We start from the raw sequence: 21,516 nt of genomic DNA on the forward strand, positions 1-21,516 counted from the left end.
GGTCTATTATGCAAACTAGTCTCTCCTCTATTGATTCGTTTATACTTTCTGATACTTCAGGAAAGCAGCTAGCGTAATCAGTAGCCCCTCCCACACTGATTGTTCTCCCTTCTTAACTGTCTTCCAATGGGCAGAAGACACAAAAGCCAGAGAACAAGTATTACAAGGCTTAAGGACAGCTTCAACCTACTGTTCAACAGACCTCTTGCACAATAAGAGTGAACTCTTCCTCATCATGGCCCATGCTCTTTATTTGTCTATCAGCACTGTACTTTCTCCATAAGCGTAACACTACATTCTGCATTCTGTTGTTTTTTTCCCCTGCCTTTTCTACCGCCTTGACGTACTTAATTATGGAATGATCTGTTTGGATGGCAAACAAAGAAAAGCTGTTTAAATGTATCTCAGTACACGTGACAAAATAAACCAATGACCAGCTTAAGAGTATAAATGCTCCCCCCACTTTAATCACTATCTTGTGGCAGATTTTATTCTATTGACAGAAAAGCAGCTTCTCTCTCCACAGATGGAATTTAATCTACTGAGCATTTATTTCAAATTGAACAGGCTTTATTATTCCCCAAACCACTTGGCAATCTGCAGTTACTTAAGCAGCAATGCTTGAGAACAAAACCCCTAAATCCCTCTCAAAAGCATTTGGTTTGGACATATATCCATTTTACCACAAATGGTAGATTAAGTTCCCAAAGTTCTCAGCACTAAAAACAACAAGGGAATATGCTAATTCCTTGCAGTTATTGTTATTACAATATCACTTCTACGTTTCAGCCACTGTTTACCACTAGAATCCTAAAAATATTCCAGGTGAATACAATTCAAGCTTGCTTATAAACAAACCTATTAATAATTCTAACAGAGTCTACTTGGTAAAATAATAAATCTGGCCTTTTTGGTATACAGAAAAGTTAACTAGGTTGGCCTCCAATACCATAAACAGAACAAAAAATTGCTGTAAAATGTAATTTAAAACATTTGGGGACTGAGGTATTGGTAACATATCGATTAATGGCTTTATATGAAATTCATCTGTTTAAAAATAAATGTAAAGTTATTATGAAAATATGGAGGGAGTTCACGACTTTTTTTGGCTAGTGCCACAGAATGTATTTTTTAAAAACTGTCTTGTAATTGCTTTTTATTCCATGCATCCTACCTACCTTTGTTCATTTCATGTGGACATTAATAAATTCCGTACTTTAAATTTAACAAGTGAAAATATTTTTGTCTTTCAGCACGATAATATGACTTTTGTACATTCTTTTCACATACTGGTTCATCAGCAATGCTAATTAAAGACAGAAGTTAGAAATTAGAACGTAATTTGCTCTGCTAAAATTTGCTGAAAACACCTGCTGCAGTACTTCTCGTGCACTTGAAGAAAATTTACATAAACTTCTTGGGTACAAGTTTAGATTATGGATAAATTTGTGATTGCGTCCAATTTTCTTTCTGATTTTGTTTTTCTGTTCTACTTTCAAAGTTATCAAAAAGTAATTACAATTAGTTCATGTTTGTGCATATATTAGTCCATATTTAATTGCTTAATTTTACACATGCAAGGTTATTGAATGAAAATCATGTGAAGTGCCTGGGAATTCTAGTGTAGTCTTTTGGGTCATTGCATATTGTCAGTAGTAAAAATATCCCCAGTAAGTATCCCCTTCAAACTTTGGATTCCGGAATGATGTGGGACATAGGCATGATTTGGTTTTTACTCAGCTGGAAGGACACTTAGGAGGGACGGGAACTAGAAACATTGCAGCCCTCTAGTTTGGATGGAGGTAGAATGGATTGGAGCTGACAGTTCAGATGATGGCTGGGATATTGGGATAGATGAAGGCTAAAAATTTGGACATTGTTAGTGAAGTGAGCAACATTTCTAACCAATTGGGTATAAAGCAGTCAGGACTTGGAATTGAGGCGATCAGAATCAGAAACAGGTTTAACATCACCAGCATGTCATGAAATGTGTTTTTATGTGGTAGCGGTGGGTGATCACAGATTCTATGGGATTATCCCTGTATAAAAGGAATAATTTGCATATCTGGTGTCCCAGGAAGACCAAGTTAACCCAGAAATGCCGTTATATAGCAAATGATCAGGAATATGTCAATGCTTATTTATCTCATTTTTTCTTGAAACTACAAGCATAGGATATGAAATCAAGCCTAGTTTAAAAGCAGTGCTTGTTTATCTTGATAATCCTTCCGCCATACCAAATGAAACTTCCTAAACAATTAAGGATTTTCACTAACCCTTACAGATGCAATTCTTTTGGTACACATCTAAGGACCTAATTGACAGTAGGGCCCATAAATCAATGCAGGTAAGTATAAAGAAGATTTACTCATGCTTTATAATGGCATTATTGTTGCCTGCCCAGTCTACAATCAATCCAGTGTCCCAGATCTTAACAAACTACTTGTATTTATAGATTCCTTCTCAAATTAGACAAATTTTTAGAGATTCAAATCCAAATTATAGAGATTCTTGACAGGAAAAGGAGGAAACCTCGGAAATGACTGACCCAAGGGAGAAGAGCGATTAAGGTGGTCAGAGATAAGGAAGGATGATTTAGGAGGAACTTCTGGAAAGTAATAAATATAAACACATAATCACTAATTTTGGGAGCCTTAATTCTTTGCCATACTTGGATTAGCCAAAGGTGAGAAAATCTGCAGATGCTTGAAATCCAAGCACCGCACACAAAATTCTGGATTAGCCATCCTGGTTTTCTACAGATTGTTGGGGTTTTTTTTGTATTGCTATATTTATGCTCTATTCTTGGTTGGTGCGGCTGTAACAAAACCAAATTTCCCTTGGGATTAATAAAGTATATCTATCTATCTATCTTTCTATCTAATAACGATAATAGGAAGAAAGTAATGAAAATTGCAGAAGTGATTGCTTGACTTTCTCTGAGTATAGGTATAAGAAGTTTCTTCTTATATGTTATTGCTAAGGCTAATAAAATGGCTTCTTTGTTATGTTATAATAAAAATGGCTTTCCTGTGATGTTAACTGCTGAGACAGTGGTTCTCTCTAGCAGCTTGTTTGGGTTATAATTGCTGATAACAAGAATTGTATTAATTTGCTAATCAATTGGGATAGATGTTATTCTTTCTTGTGTGTCAGTAAGCTATTGTTTTCGCGGGCTTTGGGCAGAAGGCAGATGGGGACAGAGAGAGGAGACGCGAGGAGAGAGATGCTGTAAGTTGGGCGACGGGATGGACCCCGAGTGGGAGTCCGAGGCCCAGGGTCTTCGGCGAGGAGAGGAGACGAGGACAGACTCGTGTGGATCGTTTGGTCGATCACCGAGGGTGGTCCCATTTGAGGGTCGGCGGAGTTTGGAGGATATTGACTGGAGGAAAGGGAGACCCCGTTAATTGAGCTCCAATTGTTGTGCACGAAGTGGTTGAACTTTGATAAGTTTGGCGCCTTTTACTTTCCTTTTATATTGTATCTCTATTAATTACATAGTTCCAGTAAATACTTATAAAGTGTAATCATTTAATTGCATATGGTGTACTGTCTGTTATTTGGCGTGGTGGGGTACATCACACAGCATCCACACAAACTTGATTACCCAGTTTGGCGGGACCGAAGGCTGCTCGCCCTAGACAAAAGCGAGCTGAGCGAGCCTGAGGCTTACTGGGGACTACATAGGCCTACATCTTTCATCTACAATTATTTATTTATTACTTATTTAAGAGATCGAGCGCAAAACAAGCCCTTTTGGCCCAAGGGGCCAGGCTGCCCAGCAACCTACTTATTTAACACTAGCTAATCATAGGACAACTTACACTGATTAATTAACCTACTAACTCACATGTCTTTGAACTGTGGGAAGAAACCAGAGCACCTAAAGGAAATCCGTGCGGTTATGTGGAGAATGTACAAACTCCTTACAGATGGCGTCAGAATTGAACTCTGAACTCTGCCGCGCCAAGTAGTTGTTGTGTCACACTAACTGTCACACTACCATGGTGATTATGTTACTTCGCTGGCGATTCTCTTTTGAAGATTCCGTTGCCTTTGTGTTGTTTGACTGACGGTTTGAAATTCCTTCCATTAATTACTGGGGATGTTGAGGTCCGTGCCTATGGCATCTATTACAAACTTGTCCTTGCTACCGTTCTAGTTCTTCCTAACCACTCATTTAGGTTGAACCACATTATCTGCTACCTTGGCACCATACTTAAACCCGACTGAAATGTCTATTTCTCTTCTCCAGTAAATACTTTACCTCTTTAATTACCATGTTAACCTATATGGCAGGCTTTTCATCTTCTTCTTCTTCTTCATGTGCCTTGAGCGTTACGTGCTTGGGCGATCATGGCTCTCCACGTCGAGCAATCCCTCGCAGCGCCAATGATACCTCGCACACTTAGATCTGTTAGTTCTTTCACAGTGTCCATATATTTTCTTCTTTGCCTTCCCCTTCCACATTTCCCAGGCATATGGCCTTGTAATGTACGGCATTCTATTTCTGCCTTTCTGATGACATGGCCCAGGAATTTAAGTTTCCTCTCATTTAATGTTCTCATTAAAGATCTTTTTGTATGGGCACGCTGGAGTACTGTCTCATTAGTTACCCTATCTCTATATGATATTTTCAGCATTCTCCTAAGAAACCATATTTCTGTTGCTTCTAAGTTTCTTTGGAGTTCTGGTGTTAAAGTCCATGTTTCAGAAGCACACAGCAAGATTGATCAGATGTAACATTTTAGTAGCCTAAGCCTTGTTGTCATAGAAATGTGTCTGTTGGTAAAAATGGGTTTCATTTTTTGGAAGTTGGTTTTGGCAATGGCAATTCTTCTTTTTATTTCTACCCTTCCAAAAAGGAATACATAAACTGTACACACGGCGCAACCTAATTCCGTAATTTAGTTTAATCTCCAATGTATCATATTAAAAAGTTGAGTACCACACAAGTTTTGCAAAATGAGGCACATATTGAAATAAGAACAGAAAATGCTGATAAAGCGGAGCATGTTGGGTAGAATTTGTGGAGACTAATATTTCAGGTCAATGGGGCTTCATGAGAACTGATGAAAAGGTCTGAGGAAAGGCCATTAATCTGAAAAGATAATTCAGTTCATCACTCCACAGGCACATTTTGAACCTGCTCTACTAGCTTCAAAGATCTGTAGGTCATTCATCTGCCTGACCTCAAAATTTGTTTGCATCTTTTCTGTTGTCAGTGTAAATAAACAGTGAGTGTTTCTGAACAGCTAGCAATGAACTTCTCACAGCTGATACCACTTAACAATACAACAGCAGTTATGACTTCCTCAACCAGCACTTATGAAAACAAGAACTCTTTCAGCTACTGGAAAGTGTTGTTTCCTTCATTACGATCACAACAGTGATTCATGAGGACTCCTGCTGGCTACGTTCCACCAGGCTCAAGGACAGCTTCACCCCGCTGTAATGAGACTATTAAATGGTTCCTAGTACGATAAGATGAATTCTTGACCTCACAATTGACCACTTATTGATCTTGCACCTTATTGTTTACCTGCACTGCACTTTATCCTGCATCTGTAACAGCAGTTCATTCCACATTGCTATTTTTTTTACTTTGATCTACCTTAATGCACTGTGTAATTATCTGATCTGTAAGAATAGTATGCAAGACAAGCTTTTCATTGTATTTCAGTAAAGTGATACTAACAAACCAATTTCCAATTTGATTGCCAATCTTTTCCTTTTCTTTGAACAAGGATACGATGAGACGTGCAAACCTCTGTTTGATACAATTTCTTTGTGCAAAGAGTTTTTAGAAATGCTGATTAATCCTTTTTATAGTTTTTTTTTCTCTCTCTGCTAGATTATGTATTGCATTGAACTGCTGCTGCTAAGTTAACAAGTTTCATGTCACATGCCGGTGATAATAAACCTGATCCTGATTGTCATTTAATCAGTAACCACACACTTAAACCTTCTACTGCTGATTCCTGTTGATGTGCACTTCTGTATTAGTGGCTTTCATTTCCTTATCAGGTACCGATATATTGATCTGCATCTGCAAATAACTGGGTCAATTGACGTATTGCATGCAAAGTGGCTGTATGATGTCTCTACATTATGATATCTTTGGAAACACTAACACTGATAATAGTTTTGTCAGCAGCAACCTACATTGACTGAAATAATATCCCGAGCCCATGTTTTGAATTTGGTTTTTGTCTGCTCCGAAGGTGAGCTTGGTGCACACTGAGCTGAAAGCACATACTAACCTAATTGCGGGAACATAATCGCACAGCAAAGAATGAATGCAGGCTTCAAGCAGCACAGATACAATGCCCTCCTCTGCTTGGATGAATTAGAGGCTGCAGCTAGGTAAGAATGTATTGGGTTTTGTTTTATTATTGGCCCATGTTCAAAGTTCATTTTATTATCAAAGTACGTCTACTTTCAGCGGGTGGGGGGGGGGCAGGAAGGCGCCCAGCACTTGGCCAGGGGCTGTGGTCGAGTGGTTGGCGACTTGGCTGGCTCCCCCACCGGACTTAGTCTGGTGAGGAGGGTGTGAGGACACCCAGCAGGACTAGAAAAAACAAGACCTGACAAAGGGCGGATGAGCTCCTTGTGAGCCAACAGCCATCTTCCGTGGAAGAGATTAAAGCCTCACCACGTATCTACGAATTGTATGCTATGCACCCAGTTAGAAGAGACATGATGAACTTGGGCGCTGCACTGTGCGCCTGGACCTGCCCAAGGCCTCCGCCTAAGGAGGGGCCGAACACGAAGAAGCAGCTGCGGCTGGCATCGGGCTCAAGTTTGGCGGGGGCGGCAGCGGGCGGTGCCAAGGCGGCCAGCGAGAACAAACTGGAGGAGAGGCTGTACTCGCTGCTGTCGCAAGATCAAAGAAGATGGAGGTGCATAGCCGCCAACCCCGGATTTGGGATGGCACCCACTGACTGACTGACTGACGTCTACTTTATACAACCTTGAGATTTGTCTCCTTTCAGGCAGTCACAAAACAAAGAATCCAAATGGAACTCATTAAAAACAAAAGAAGACTGTCCAAACACCCAATGAGTAGAGAAAAAAATGAAACAAATCATGCAAATGATAAATCGAAACATACAGCATTCAGAACTGAAGTTCACAAAGCCAAGCATCACTGCAGCTGATCCAGAAGACCACAGGTTGCAGACCAAGTACAACACAGAGGTGAGCAGATGCTGCGGAGCAGTGAGCTGAACCAGCCTGTCCCTTGCCTCTGACTATGACACCGCAACCAGTTCCATCTGGTCCGGTGCTTAAATCGTCCAAATCTCAGGTTGTTTCTCGCCCACGGGCTCAATCTCCGCAACCTCGATACAGTCAGTACCTGACCTTTCCAGTTCGGCTTGGCTCTCCAATCAAATCTCAGATCTTTCCTCGCCTGGGCTCCGCCCTATCAAATGACCTGACCTTTCCAATTCGGCTTGCCTCTTAAATCGATCAAACCTTGGATCTTTCCTCGCCTTGGCTCTACTGCATTGAATTGCCTCCAAGTTCGCTCCAGCAACTCCAGCCTGGACATGCTGTAATTGTCCTGCCCCAGAGAGACTCCAGCCACACCGTAAAAATGCCAGATCATACCGGCAATTCAGCTCAATTCTGACACGGATTGGATTATTTACCAGAACAAGTGTGAAGTGCTTTCTTTATTCCATTGACCATCAGGAAGTTATCAGTTAAACCAGTAAATAGCACCATTTTAAACCGGAACCAAGAAATAGTGAAAAGTTGTCTTACACACTTGTTTATACAAATTAAATTATTACATAATGCATTGAGCTGGAATAAGGTGTAAATACAGAATTAACAACGCAGAATAAAGTACACAAGCTACTGAAAAAGCGCAGTGCAGGTCAACAATAAATTGCAAGATCATAATAAGCTACAGTACATTGTAGGCCAAGATTCCATATTATCCTACAAGATGTCCATACAAGAGTCTGACAACAGTGGGATTGAAGCTGTTCTTGAACTTTCAGGCTTTGTAACATCTCCCAATGAAAAAGGGGAGAAGGGAGAACGTCTAGGGTGGGTGAGGTCTTTGATTGTGCTGGCTGCTTTACTGAGCAAGAAGGATAGAAAGAGTCCATAGAGGAGAAGCTGGTTACTGTGATACACACAACTCTCGCAGTCATGTGCAGCATAGTTGCCATTATGCAGCTAAACTGAATACTTTCTATGGTGCATGAATAAAAGTTGGTAAGAGTCGAAGAAGGCATTTTTTCTAATGGGGAGCATGTAGCTGATAACCATGCTTTTGTTAATTGAAGGGATTGGTTCCACTGCTTTTGCACGACTTAGTTGAATTGAAATCGTGCAGGCCTTCTCAAGAGATTATACAGCATCAAAGATATCATCCAAACTTACTGCCTTAGCACCATCAAACCTATTCAGAGCTAATAGGGAAGACTTGTAGCCAGAAGCAGTGAATGCTGAGAGACAATTAGCTAGATGCCACAGAAAATTTTACAGTCGTGGGTACAACAGACTAATAAGACTAGTGAGCAAACAAAACTCATCTTCATTTGTCCTTTCCAATTCTGTATTATAGTGTCTTCAAATCAAATTCTAGCAAAAACCTTCAGCTTTCTCATATGACTGATTGTCAGCCTCTCCCATTACTCTATCCTGGTCTCAATCTCCTGTCCACCTGTTCTTGGCCTTCTGCCCTCTCTATTCTACACCATCACCTCCCCAAATATTTGTGGCCTCTCTTCTTCACTGTTCTTTCACCGATTGGTACTGATTGAGGATTCTGTTCCCTGCCTACAACTAGCTGCAGAGTCTCCACTAATTTGGACCCTTCACTGCCAACCAATAGTAGCTGTTCTTCCGACTCCCCCAAATGTGACCTCTCACCTTCTATCCCTGTCTAACTAACTGTAGCTTCCCTCCACCTCTGTCAATCGTTGTTGGTCCCTCTCTCAATCTCCCCGACTGATGCCTCTGTTCACCACCACTGTGGCCTCACCCAGTCCTACCTGGACCGACAAAGGTTTCACTCTCTTAATCAAGTGCAGCCAATCATTAACCCAGGATCATTCTCCAGTGACTCTGACCCTTCAGTTGCACTGCTCCCTCCCTATCTGTCTAACCTGGTTGCAGGCAGATAACTATTATCTGAGATTTGGCAGATCCTCTAGGTTCATCTTTGGGTTGTTTGGCATCCTACCTGCTTGGTCATAAATATCAGGGCAGTTTGTCCTCCCATCATTATTCTATACTGTCATTGCTCATGTGGCCTTAATCTTTTCTTTTGCTGTTTTGAATAACCTGTTCAGCTGTTGTTACAGTCAACCTCGTCTTACATTTTTCCCTGTCATCTGGGCATCGGTTAGATTAAAGCACTGACACATCTATTTTTCTGGGCAGAACCACTATGTACAATGCTTTGTTTCCCAGGCAATCAATATTTTAAAATAATTTTTTTGTTTCAAAGTACGCCTTTGAAAATTTGCCATCTGCAGAAAGCTATCTTTACATCTGCAGGAGTGTCATCCTTTAATCAAACTCACCTCAATCCTCTCTTATTCTCACTAAGTTAACCTGCCTAAAACTTGACGTTAATACTCAGTTTTCTCCATCATTAACGTGTATGCAACCTAAATCAGATCGTTTCCCATCTGTATCTCAGATATCCCACCTCTCCCGGAAGTTCCGGGAGTCTCCCGCATATCGATAGTGGCTGCCTGACGCCCGGAAATTATATACAATATCATGGAAATCGATTTTTTGAAGAGGGAGAGTGAGCATCCTGATTGGTCTCTCTTCGTGCTAAGAGTGGTTCCCAACCATCGGGCCGCGAGGAAACGATATGATTTGGCGATATGAAACGGTACGAGTCAGCTGCACCTTTGCTCATTCCCTGTCACGCACTGTTGAATTTTAATGCACACGAGGTCATCAGTGACCCAAGACGTGCAAAGGAATGGATCCGTGACCCATTTGTGAATGTCCCCGGTGAATCATCCATCTCAGCACGGGAAAAAGATCAACTCCTGGAGCTTGCAAATGACGGTGGGCTGAAAAGTATTTTTGATTAACATCTCTGCCGGCATTCTGAATCAAAGTCAAGGCGGAGTATCCTGAGATAGCCACGAAAGCACTGAAAACGTTGCTTCCATTTCCAACATCATATCGCTGCGAAGCGGAGTTTTCTGCAATGAATGCAACGAAAACAAAATTGCGGAATAGACTGGACATAAGGAACCCCCTTTGAGTATCGCTGTCTCCCATCACCCCTCGATGGGACCAAGTTGTTGCAGGAAAACAAGCCCAGGGCTCCCACTGATTCAGCGATATTGCTGTGTTGCAATGATTTTATATGTTCATACGAGGAAAATATGTGCTGTGTGTTTAATATCCAAATGTTACTTAAAATGTTATGATGCTATTGACTTATAAGTGACTTATAATTCAGTGGTCCCCAACCTCCGAGCCGTGAACAGCTGTGGCCGGACCGCACCCAGCACATCTTCAAGAAAAAAGCCGAAATAAGCAAACTAATTAATTAGGTGCTGCCCGGCACATAAATGTCGGCCTAGATCAGAGGCGATTGCCGACTGCGTCGTCTCTGATCTGGGCCGACATTTACGTGCCAACCCCTGATTTAAACTAGCTGGCTAGCTGCCAAGGAGCTACGCTATTGATGTCCTACATGATGAGGCCAAACTCCCTGTAGAATTGCTTAAAGTTGTAATAGAATAAACATGATAATATAAGTACATATTTTAATGTCACATTTTCTGCATATACCCAACTTGGTTTACAGATTAGACAAAATCACTAAACAAAGTATTACATACACCCTTGGAGGTCGCCGGGTGGACGGGGATATGGGGTTGCTGGGGGCGGAGGTGCTACCTCCCTGAAATTAGTTTTTGCAGGGTGGGATGTGTGGTATCTCCAGCGCTGTCCTGGCATCCCTGCAAATGATTAATTCAGTAGGCAATTTCTCTCACCCCCACCCCTCCTATTATGCCCAGCTTGCTGTTTGGGAAAACATCGACAAATCAGCCAGAAATCTTACAGGCTTACCTCCCTCCTCAAGATCTGGATGGCAATTACCAGACAAGCACAAATCTTATAAAACATCTTACTTCATATCCACCACCCTCTTAAAGTGCATGGAGCTTGCCATCAGCTCCTTTATCTGAACGGTGGACCAATTATTTGATCCAGTTGTTCCCAGATTTCTACCGCTCCTTCCTGCACATCAATGCAACTTTCTCAACAGCTATTAAATTGTTCCTGACACGTAGAGATTTATCTCATCCTTTGTGTGTTATGCTATACTTTCAGTGCGGCTTTAACACTGACTGTAATTCGAACCTGTCACTTACATTTAACATTAGCGAATACTCCCAATTAGACCTTTGCACTGACATGGACGAAAAAGAAATTGTCAAGTGCTCCACAATCGACTGAAGCACAGCTAACTGTTATGTTAGATGTGATGGACAAACTTGGCTGGCAGAGTCTTTGCTGGATCTTGCCAGGTAGTTTTAGAGGGACACAAGTCACTCTTTGTACAGAAACCAGTCTTCATTAGGAGCAGATATTATTAAGTCCAATATCTGTGTCATGTAGATGGCTGAGCAACCAATCATAATAGTTATTACAGATAGTATAGAAATAAATAAAATGCACCATTTTTAATGAACATTTTAAATATTAAGTGAAATGCTTAAATTCCAAGTAAACATATTCCAAGCAAAGCTGAAAATATCAAAACCTTTCAAATATTATAAAATAGACATCTAAAATTATTTTGGAGCCAAGTAATTTGCAAAGTAGTACGTACAAGCTACAAAATTAAAAAAAGGAGTTAAATGTAACAAGGTAACAAAATGTAAAAATGTAACAAGTTTTTCAGAACATTTTAGGTCATGACTTATTATTTGTCAATGAAGTTCAAGTCAATTCATCTAAGTACCCTTTTTGTACTGGGAAAAGTTACGAACAGCTGTTACTTCAATTCATGACTGACAACAACTTTAGAAGCTCTGTATGAAACTATCCAACTACATTTCAACCCAAACTTCCCAGTTTTAGTGAATTATAACAGTAAGTGCTGGTAGTTTCAGAGTCAATACCATTATAAGCTAATAACATGTCTGAAATTTATGTAAACTTTGATACTGCTTAATATTGATGGTTATTGTAGAGATATTGATAGTGACATCTATTTTTCCAGATACATTAAAAGTTCTTTTGGAAAGTAGCTTCTTTTTAATGCAATAGACCAAATATGACATTTAAATTAAACACTTGTATTCCAACAGTAAAGGAAAGCAAGATTCAGAAGTGACCCAATTCTAATGATTCTACCATCGGGGGATACTGCTATCTCCATGTACAGCTAATTCTTTAATAATTTCATAGCTTATATTAGCTACCTCAAGAGATGTTAAGGATTGGTTCATTTTCTGGTTCTGGGTTGATCTCTTCTGTCATCTTCTATTTAGCCGTACTGTTAGGCAAGTCTAGCTGGCAGTGGAATCATGATAGCTTGTATGACACTAAATGACTAAGTGGCTAACTTGGCTTATGAAAAATGTGTGTAAAGGATCCTTGAAAATATGTGGGTACCTATAATTTACATTATGTTCTGTGGTATTTTAAAACATGATATGCATTCATTGGTTCGTTTCCTAGAGGAATTAACAACATTACCTATTATGATTGCCCGATTTCAGAACAAAATGATTATCAAGCCATGATGACATTACATGCCAGCTAATTGCATTCCACTATTGGGCCTTCTCTAGCTATTATATCTGCTTCTAAACTCCAAGATCACATTATTAGAAAGGCTGAAGGACAAACATTTCATCTCTAAGTGTGCTTGCAGAACTTTGTCAGAGCAGAGTTGCAAGTCTATCTATAATCAAGTTCTTTATGAATAACTGTAGTTGTTGGACCTAAATCAGAATGTTTGATTATGAGTCCATCGTATCTATATCCTTTTGTCATTAGGTCGACATCAAAGATCTTTTAAACCAGGGGTTCTCAACTTAGCGTCCATGGACCCCTTGCTTAATGGTTTAGGTCCAAGGCATAATAAAAGTTGGGAACCCTGCTTTAAACATTTAGCTACGTTGAACCATGTGAGATGGAAACTGAAAGATGCTCCAAGTACACCAGCATGGAATTGCTCTTTTAGTGCATTTGTGATATTCTCAACTGCAACCCAGGAATTCTTGAGACCATGGGCATGATTATTTGTTGCAAACTATGTAATCTTACAACTAAAAAGACAACAGTGCCATATGCAGCATATGGATGATATGAAAGGTATTTCTTACAGTGCGTCACTATTCCATTCATCTGGATGAGGCCGGATATGCCATGAATATGGCTGGTGGCATTATCTAGATTAGATTTTCATTATAGTGAAAAAGGGTAGGTACAAAATAAAAGGTTTATAAAACCTGTCATCTCAACCTTAGAAAATACTTAGTTCCTATAATCACATTAGTATTTTATTATGGATGCATTTATCTCACTGACAAATAACAACCCATGAATAGTGAGCTGTTCTGAAAGATATATGTGAAAGAAGGGTGTCTGTGATAACAGTACTGTGAAAAGCAGAGGGTGAGTTTTGGATTTTTCCTCATATCCTTTTTATATCACTAGTGTTCCCAGAACAAATCAGTCATTTTGAGAGAAATATCAGATTAAAGTGTTTACAAATGAAATGTACTGTAATTGACTATGCCTTGGTGGATGTCTGAGACCGAGAACAAATCTGCAGTAATTATAAGATTAGCTCAAACTTTGCTTTCATCAAACTGAGACAGAAATTGATTCACAGCTTGATGCCTGTTCCACATAACTATTACCTTTCATACAGGAGAAGTATATACTTGCTGAAGGTAACAATTGAATATCAATCAAAACAAAACACTTACTCTGAAAAATTCTTTGGTAGAGCCTGAATCCAATGTCCCATAAGCAATTTCTGTTTGTTTTGCAAGATCCTCTGCGCTTTCTATTGGGGAAACCATTCTCTCCACAGTGAGAAAAGCAGCAAGGTTGGCAGTATATGATGAGATTATTATCAAGGTGAAGAACCACCAGACGCCTCCAACAATTCGCCCCGAGAGAGATCTAAACAATAAAATAAAAGGTCTACTATTTAATCACAGTGTCATATTTATATTGGAGACTGAGGCAAATGAAATCAAATTTAATGGATCTAATCAATTCTTCATGGTAATTAGAGTTTCTGAAACAAAAAAAAAGGCATGATAGTCATTTAAAATTAAATGAGCCTTTTAATTAGATGTTTCTAAATTTGTACAACCTCATTGAACCTGTTTAAAAGTTCACATTTCTTAATGTTTGCAGTAGTGTTACTATTAAAGCTTTGTTGATCCTCTCATTCCATTTCATTGGCTGCCATCATGGTTGAACAAATATTGCAAGGACCATGATTTAATATACAGTGGTAATCCAGCAAAAAGATACATTTAGTTTGATTTCCAAGGAGTAATCAGGCTTTTACACAGTTAACATCACAGCATGTCTAGTCTGGACGAAATACTCTAGTTTGGATACTTAGATTAAAAATGATAATGAGTTTATTTTTTGTTGATAAATAATAAGATATATTGCGATATCTGGCAGAACTATCAAAGAAAGTATTCTACAAGCTGGATCTGCTTAAGTTTTTCTTACAAAGGTCAATGCATTCTGTATGATTTGTTCAACAAGAACTTCATTTTATTTTCTGACCTCCAGTACTCATAAAAAAAACTTATCAGTTCTAGAAAAATTGGATAGGCTGTCTGATCAAACAAGTTCTAATTGCTTGAGACCAATTACCAACACACCTCCCATTACAACCAATCACTCAGCTACTGCAGTAATTATGTTGCCAGAAGCTAACAGCTGTGTTTAAAACATTAGAGGACAGACACTTGACTCCATGCACAAGTTCAAGTGAAATTTAAGAGAGCACTCAAACCACCACACACATTTGAATGTCAGAAAGGACTATTGATCAGCTTCTATTCCAGCATTTAATATTTCAGGGTCAAGACAACAATAAGTTGGGGAGTAAGAGAAAGGGCCAGAGAACAACAAGACAACTGAACTCCTGACAATGATGCTGTGAAGAATGAAGCATCAGCAATTTAAAAATTAGCACTCTGCTGAATCAGGTTTGGTGACTGATGATCAATCAAAAAGTGACTGTTTAGAGGCAGAATTTCCTTAATACAATAAAACAAGGTATTTCAACATGAGACCTATAATAGGCTACCTTTTACTGCTGCAATTGTACTTTGAGAAAATGAAAGAGAATCACAACAAGATTTATTAACCAAGGCTGGGGTCCAAATTGGATCTCATCCAAGCTATTTTCTGTTGAATACTTTCATTATGAAGCAATATTTTGTATTTTTCCCCTGGGAGCTGTGCAGATGCTTAACCTCCTTGGCCAGGAAATTATGAAGCTAATTGTAATGCTTTAATTGTCTGCCCAGTGCAGGAATGGCCAGCAACTATAGTCAGGGCCTGAACTTAGAATTTTCTTGACTTGCATAGCTTAATTATTGAGGGGAAATTGTAATTTTTAAAAATTGAATTCAGTGGGAGGGATCTACTATGTACATGAACTGTGAAATTGATAGCTTTGACTCTCAGATGCTAGTTCCTACATTCATACCAAATTTGGCCCTACATTTGGATAATCTTTTATAGCTGATCTTATATTCATCCAAATTCAGGGGAAAAGAATACTTTCCACTTGTGGAAACACAGTGTCACCATCAATTTCTCGGAGGTTTTACTTAAATTACTTGAACAGAAATTATTGTATCTCAATATCAAAAAAAAGCATCATCCAAGCACCAATCATCTTGCAGCTACCTTTGAGATTAATAATTGGTCATCATTCCAATCATGTTCATGGTGATTTTGTTTTCCAGTTACAGTTTTCATCATTTTTTATTTGTGATATATTACATTGTGGTCAAGAGGAATTGGACTGGGAGCAGCAAAGCTGCGTTTCATGTAGAATCTCAACTGAGGAGAGATATTTGATCATTTGATCCATTAAGGTTCCCCAGCTGACGGGATAGAATACAAATCCATTTTATCACGAAGTTCCATTCTTCAGCTCCATACACCTATTCTATCTTTTACCTCCCAACTTCTCACTTCATCACTTCCCCCACAATCTTCTCCTCCCCCAGTTTCACCTATCACCTGCCAGCTTGTACTCCTTCCTCTCCCTCAGCCTTCTTATACTAGCTTCTTTCCCATTCCTTACCAATCCTGATGCTGGGACTCAGCTCCAAATGTTGACAGTTTATTCCTCTCTACAGATGCTGTCTGATTTTCTGAGTTACTCCAGCATTGTGTGTGTGTTCCTCATTATAACAGCAAAGCAAGAAACACCACCAACATCAAAATTAGAGTTGGCTAAATTTCTCTCAGATACGAGGAAATCTGCAGATGCTGGAAACTCAAGCAACACACACACAAAAATGCTGGTGGAATTCAGCAGGCCAAGCAGCATCTGTAGGAAGAGGTACAGTCGACGTTTCGGGCCGAGACCCTTCGTCAGGACTAACTGAAAGAAGAGATAGTAAGAGATTTGAAAGCGGGAGGGGGAGGGGGAGATCCGAAATGATAGGAGAAGACAGGAGGGGGAGGGGAGGGGTTTGATCTAAGAGCTGGAGAACGGAGAGGATCATGGGACTGGAAGCCTGGTGAGAAAGAGAAGGGGGGAGGGGAGCCCAGAGGGTGGAGAGCAGGCAAGGAGTTATAGTGAGAGGGACAGGGGGAGAAAAAAGAGACGGAGAAACAAAAAGGGGAAAAACTAAAAGATGTATAAAAATTATATTAAATAAATAAATAAGGGATGGGGTGTGAATGGGAGGAGGGGCATTAACGGAAGTTAGCGAAGTCAATATTCATGCTATCAGGTTGGAGGCTACCCAGACGCAATACAAGGTGTTGTTCCTCCAACCTGAGTGTGGTTTCATCTTGATGGTGGAGGAGGCCGTGGATAGATATATCAGAATGATAATGGGACATGGAATTAAAATGTGTGGCTACTGGGAGATCCTGATTTCTCTGGCAGACAGAGAGTAGGTGTTCAGTGAAACGGTCTCCCAGTCTGCGTCGGGTCTTACCAATATATAGAAGGCTGCATCGGGAGCACTGGACGCAGTATATCACCCCAGCCGACTCACAGGTGAAGTGTCGCCTCACCTGGAAGGACTGTCTGGGGCCCTGAATGGTGGTAAGGGAGGAAGTGTAAGGGCATGTGTAGCATTTGTTCCGCTTACAAGGATAAGTGCCGGGAGGGAGATCGGTGGGAAGGGATGGGGGGACGAATGGACAAGGAAGTCGCGTAGGGAGCGATCCCTGCGGAAAGCAGAAAGCGGGGGTGAGGGAAAGTGGGTGGTGGGATCCTGGCCTCCAATGCGACTCCCTTGTCCACTCGTACCCCCATCCCTTCCCACTGTCTCTCTCCTGGCACTTATCCTTGTAAGCGGAACAAGTGCTACACATGCCCTTACATTTCCTCCCTTACCACCATTCAAGGCCCCAAACAGTCCTTCCAGGTGAGGCGACACTTCACCTGTGAGTCGGCTGGGGTGATATACTGCGTCCGGTGCTCCCGATGCGGCCTTCTATATATTGGCGAGACCCGACGCAGGCTGGGAGACTGTTTCACTGAACACCTACGCTCTGTGCGCCAGAGAAAGCAAGATCTTCCAGTGGCCACATATTTTAATTCCATGTCCCATTCCCATTCTGACATGTCTATCCACGGCCTCCTCTACTGTCAAGATGAAGCCACACTCAGGTTGGAGGAACGACACCTTATATTCCATCTCGGTAGCCTCCAACCTGATGGCATGAACATTGACTTCGCTAACTTCCGTTAATGCCCCTCCTCCCCTTCACACCCCATCCCTTATTTATTTATTTAATATATATTTATATATTTTTAAATTTTTTCCGCCTTTTTGTTTCTCTCTTTTTTTTTCTCCCTCTGTCCCTCTCACTATAAGTCCTTGCCTGCTCTCCACCCGCTGGGCTCCCCTCCCCACTTCTCTTTCTCCCCAGGGTTCCAGTCCCATGATCCTCTCCTTTCTCCAGCTCTTAGATCCACCTCCACCCTCCACCATCTTCTCCTATCATTTCAGATCTCCTCCTCCCCCTCCCATTTTCAAATCTCTTACTACCTCTTCTTTCAGTTAGCCCTGACGAAGGGTCTCGGCCTGAAATGTCAACTGTACCTCTTCCTATAGATGCTGCCTGGCCTGCTGTGTTCCACCAGCATTTTTTGTGTGTGTTGCTTTCTCTCAGATATTTGGGATTGTTATCTACTCCAGCAATCCTTGTAATCACAGAATCATACTTTCAGCCAACCTCCCTCTGTCTCCATCACAATCACTAGGAACATTCCGGCAGGACAGATCCACTAAAGTCATTTAAATGACAAAGGACTAATCTCAACAAGGTGATCTCTTGCTAATTACCTTCCCTTCCCTCAGATGATAATTCAATATTTCTCCACATTGTTCACCACTTGATAGAAACATTGTGAGTAATAAGAGCCCTGAATTAACTTTGTTGAAGGGCTTAAATGACCATCATCTGTGGATTCCAAGGAAAGTACCTTTGTCCAAGCTGGCTGACAGACTACCCTTGAGGTAGATAATGAAAACCAGCACTGAGGGGTAGACATCTTATTTTCATCAAGCTTATCTAATGCAGATGCACAGCATTGATAAGAATGACCATCGCTAGACTTCATTTGTCACACTCGATTGTCAGTTTAGGACAGATCTGCTATTCAAAACAAAGCATTAGTTGGAATACTACGAGTACCTTTATTCCACCAAAATCTAATAACTAAGTCTGGAACATCTTTCACTCACCAGTGAAGATAGGAAACACTATAGTTCAACTAAGTGCATAAAGAGAATGCCAAGAGCAACTCAAGGGATATCTGAAAGTGAAATTGCAACCTTGACAATACTGTAATCCTAAACAATGAAAACAGCATGCAGTGATCCCAAAACTAATGGATTAGATCAATGTTGAGCCATATCTCAAAATATTGTTTGCCTGATTAGTAGTGTCAGTTCCATGATCAGCCCCATCTTCAACATTGTGCAGCCCAGAAGGAGAAGAAAATAACTGCAACTAGGTTCTTCTGGAAATACTGAAGGAATTAACTAACTTGCCATCATAAAAGACAGTCTTCAGCCAATTCAATTCACTCCACAAAAGAAGTAGCACTTTTGGATATTTCAAAAGGTTATAAAACTGCAAAATATCCTTACTGAAATTTTGTGCTCCAGAATGAGCTGTGCTTCAGGCCAAGTTGTCAATATGAAGCCTTAGCCAAAGTTATGCTGTCTACAAAAAGCCAGTCAAATTCAATAAATCTAATTAATGCTTCAGTTGTGAATTTTCAATCATCATCAATTGATGGGAGAGTAACGGTAACATTTCTACGTAGCTTCACTTACTCAACCTTACTCAACCAGTACTACATAATGGACTGGTTGGGCCAGGAGTACATTCAGCCAGAGACTCATTCCACCAAGATGCAACACAGAGCGTCATAGGAAGTCATTCCTGCCTGTGGCCATCAAACTTTACAACTCCTCCCTTGGAGGGTCAGACACCCTGAGCCAATAGGCTGGTCCTGGACTTATTTCATAATTTACTGGCATAATTTACATATTACTATTTAATTATTTATGGTTTTATATTGATACATTTATACTCTATTCTTGGTTGGGGCAACTGTAACGAAAATCAATTTCCCTCGGGATCAATAAAGTATGACTATACCAATGACTATGACTATGATCTGTTCATTGTTGCTCGGTTTGATTTAGCAATATCATAAAGGGCAGACACACTTTAGTTTCTAGCCAAGGTTTTTAGGGAACACTCCCAAGCCTATAGGGCTAGAAACAACAAACACTGGGGGTGTAGAAATGTTAATTTCTGCATATCCTGACCGAGAAATATATCATCATTGGGGTTAAATCCTAGAACTTTTGTATTGAAGCACTGAGGGAGTACCTAAAAGGAATGTTTGTAAAGGCTTAAGAAGGCAGTTCACCATCATCTTCTCAAGAACAGAAGAACAAATTGAGATGAGCAAGAACAGGCCATCCACCATTCATTCCTGCCTATGCCACCATCAATACGATCATGGCCACTCTTGGCTTTCACCACTTTCCTCAGATCCTTTCCATCTCTAGTAATCCAAATGTCTGTCAACCCCAATCAGTAATAAATTAGAGAACTCCACCTCTATAATTCTCCAGGATCCTGCTTGGTTGCCCTATAATTGTCCTACTTGGATGTGAATATGGGTGACCTGATAAGCATGTTTGCAAATGATATCAAAATTGTTGTTGCAGATGGTGAAGCAGCTTGTCTAAGAATACAGAAGGACATAATCAGCTGGAAGTTGAATGGGGTTGTGGTAGATGGAATTTAATCCAGACAAATGTGAGCTAATGCTTTTTAGAAAGTGAAATTCTGGCCGGACATATAGAGTAAATGTCAGGGAACTTAGGAACATTGGTATACAGAAGGACGTCGGGGTGCAAGTCCATAGTTCACTGTAGACACCAGTGGATAGAGTAGCAAATGTATTTGCATTGATTGCTTTCATAGGTCAAAGTACTGAGTACACGAATTGGGACATCACATTCCACTTGTACAAAACATTGGTTAGAACATAAGAAATAGGAGCAGGAGTAGGCCATCTAGCCCATTGAGCCATTCAATAAGATCATGGCTGATCTGGCCATTCACTCATCTCCACCTACCTGCCTTCCCCAAAACCCTTAATTCTGCTACTATGCAATCACGGTTAGAATGGTTAGACTGCACTTGGGAGTATTGTTCGCCATTCTACTCACCACACAGCGGGTTGGATGTAGTAGCAATTCAGAGGGTGCAGAAGTGACTCACCAAGTTGTTGTGTGGAATACAAAGAGAGTGGTTATGACTGTGATTACAAGGAGAGGTGGGTTTTTATTTCCTCATTGGATTGTAGGAGCCTGTGGGGTAACCTCATTGAGGTATATAAAACTATAAGGGGCATTAATTGCATAGATAGTAATTTTTTTCCAGGGCGAGGGAGTCTATGATGAGAATACACATATTTAAGGTGAAAAGGGAGAAGTAGGAGATGAGGATGCCATCGTCTACCTGCTGAACTGTGTCTACGCCCACCTGGACAAGACAGCGAGCATTGTGAGGGTCATGTTTTTTGACTTCTACAGTGCGTTCAACACCATCTGCCCTGCTTTGCTGGGGAAGAAGCTGACAGCGATGCAGGTGGATGCTTTCCTGGTGTCATGGATTCTTGATTACCTGACTGACAGACCACAATACGTGTGCTTGCAACACTATGTGTCCAACAGAGTGATCAGCAGCACTGGGGCTCCACAGAGGACTGTCTTGTCTCCCTTTCTC

At 40.6% G+C, this 21,516-nt stretch overlaps 1 protein-coding gene across 6 annotated transcripts in view; it reads right to left on the reverse strand.

The window, feature by feature from the left end:
- gria3b (glutamate receptor, ionotropic, AMPA 3b) overlaps window positions 1–21,516 on the reverse strand; it is a 390,090-nt gene that overhangs the window by 75,379 nt on the left and 293,195 nt on the right. For all 6 annotated transcript variants that reach the window (XR_010019539.1, XM_063060955.1, XM_063060956.1 and 3 more), the window contains one exon: window positions 13,950–14,148. Coding sequence is in view for 5 of the 6 variants with exons in the window: in XM_063060955.1 (XP_062917025.1) it covers window positions 13,950–14,148 (199 nt within the window). In the remaining variant the exon portion in view is untranslated. The remainder of the gene's footprint in view (window positions 1–13,949; window positions 14,149–21,516) is intronic.

This window comes from Mobula hypostoma, chromosome 10, assembly GCF_963921235.1.
Source record: "Mobula hypostoma chromosome 10, sMobHyp1.1, whole genome shotgun sequence".
Lineage (NCBI taxonomy): Eukaryota > Metazoa > Chordata > Chondrichthyes > Myliobatiformes > Myliobatidae > Mobula > Mobula hypostoma.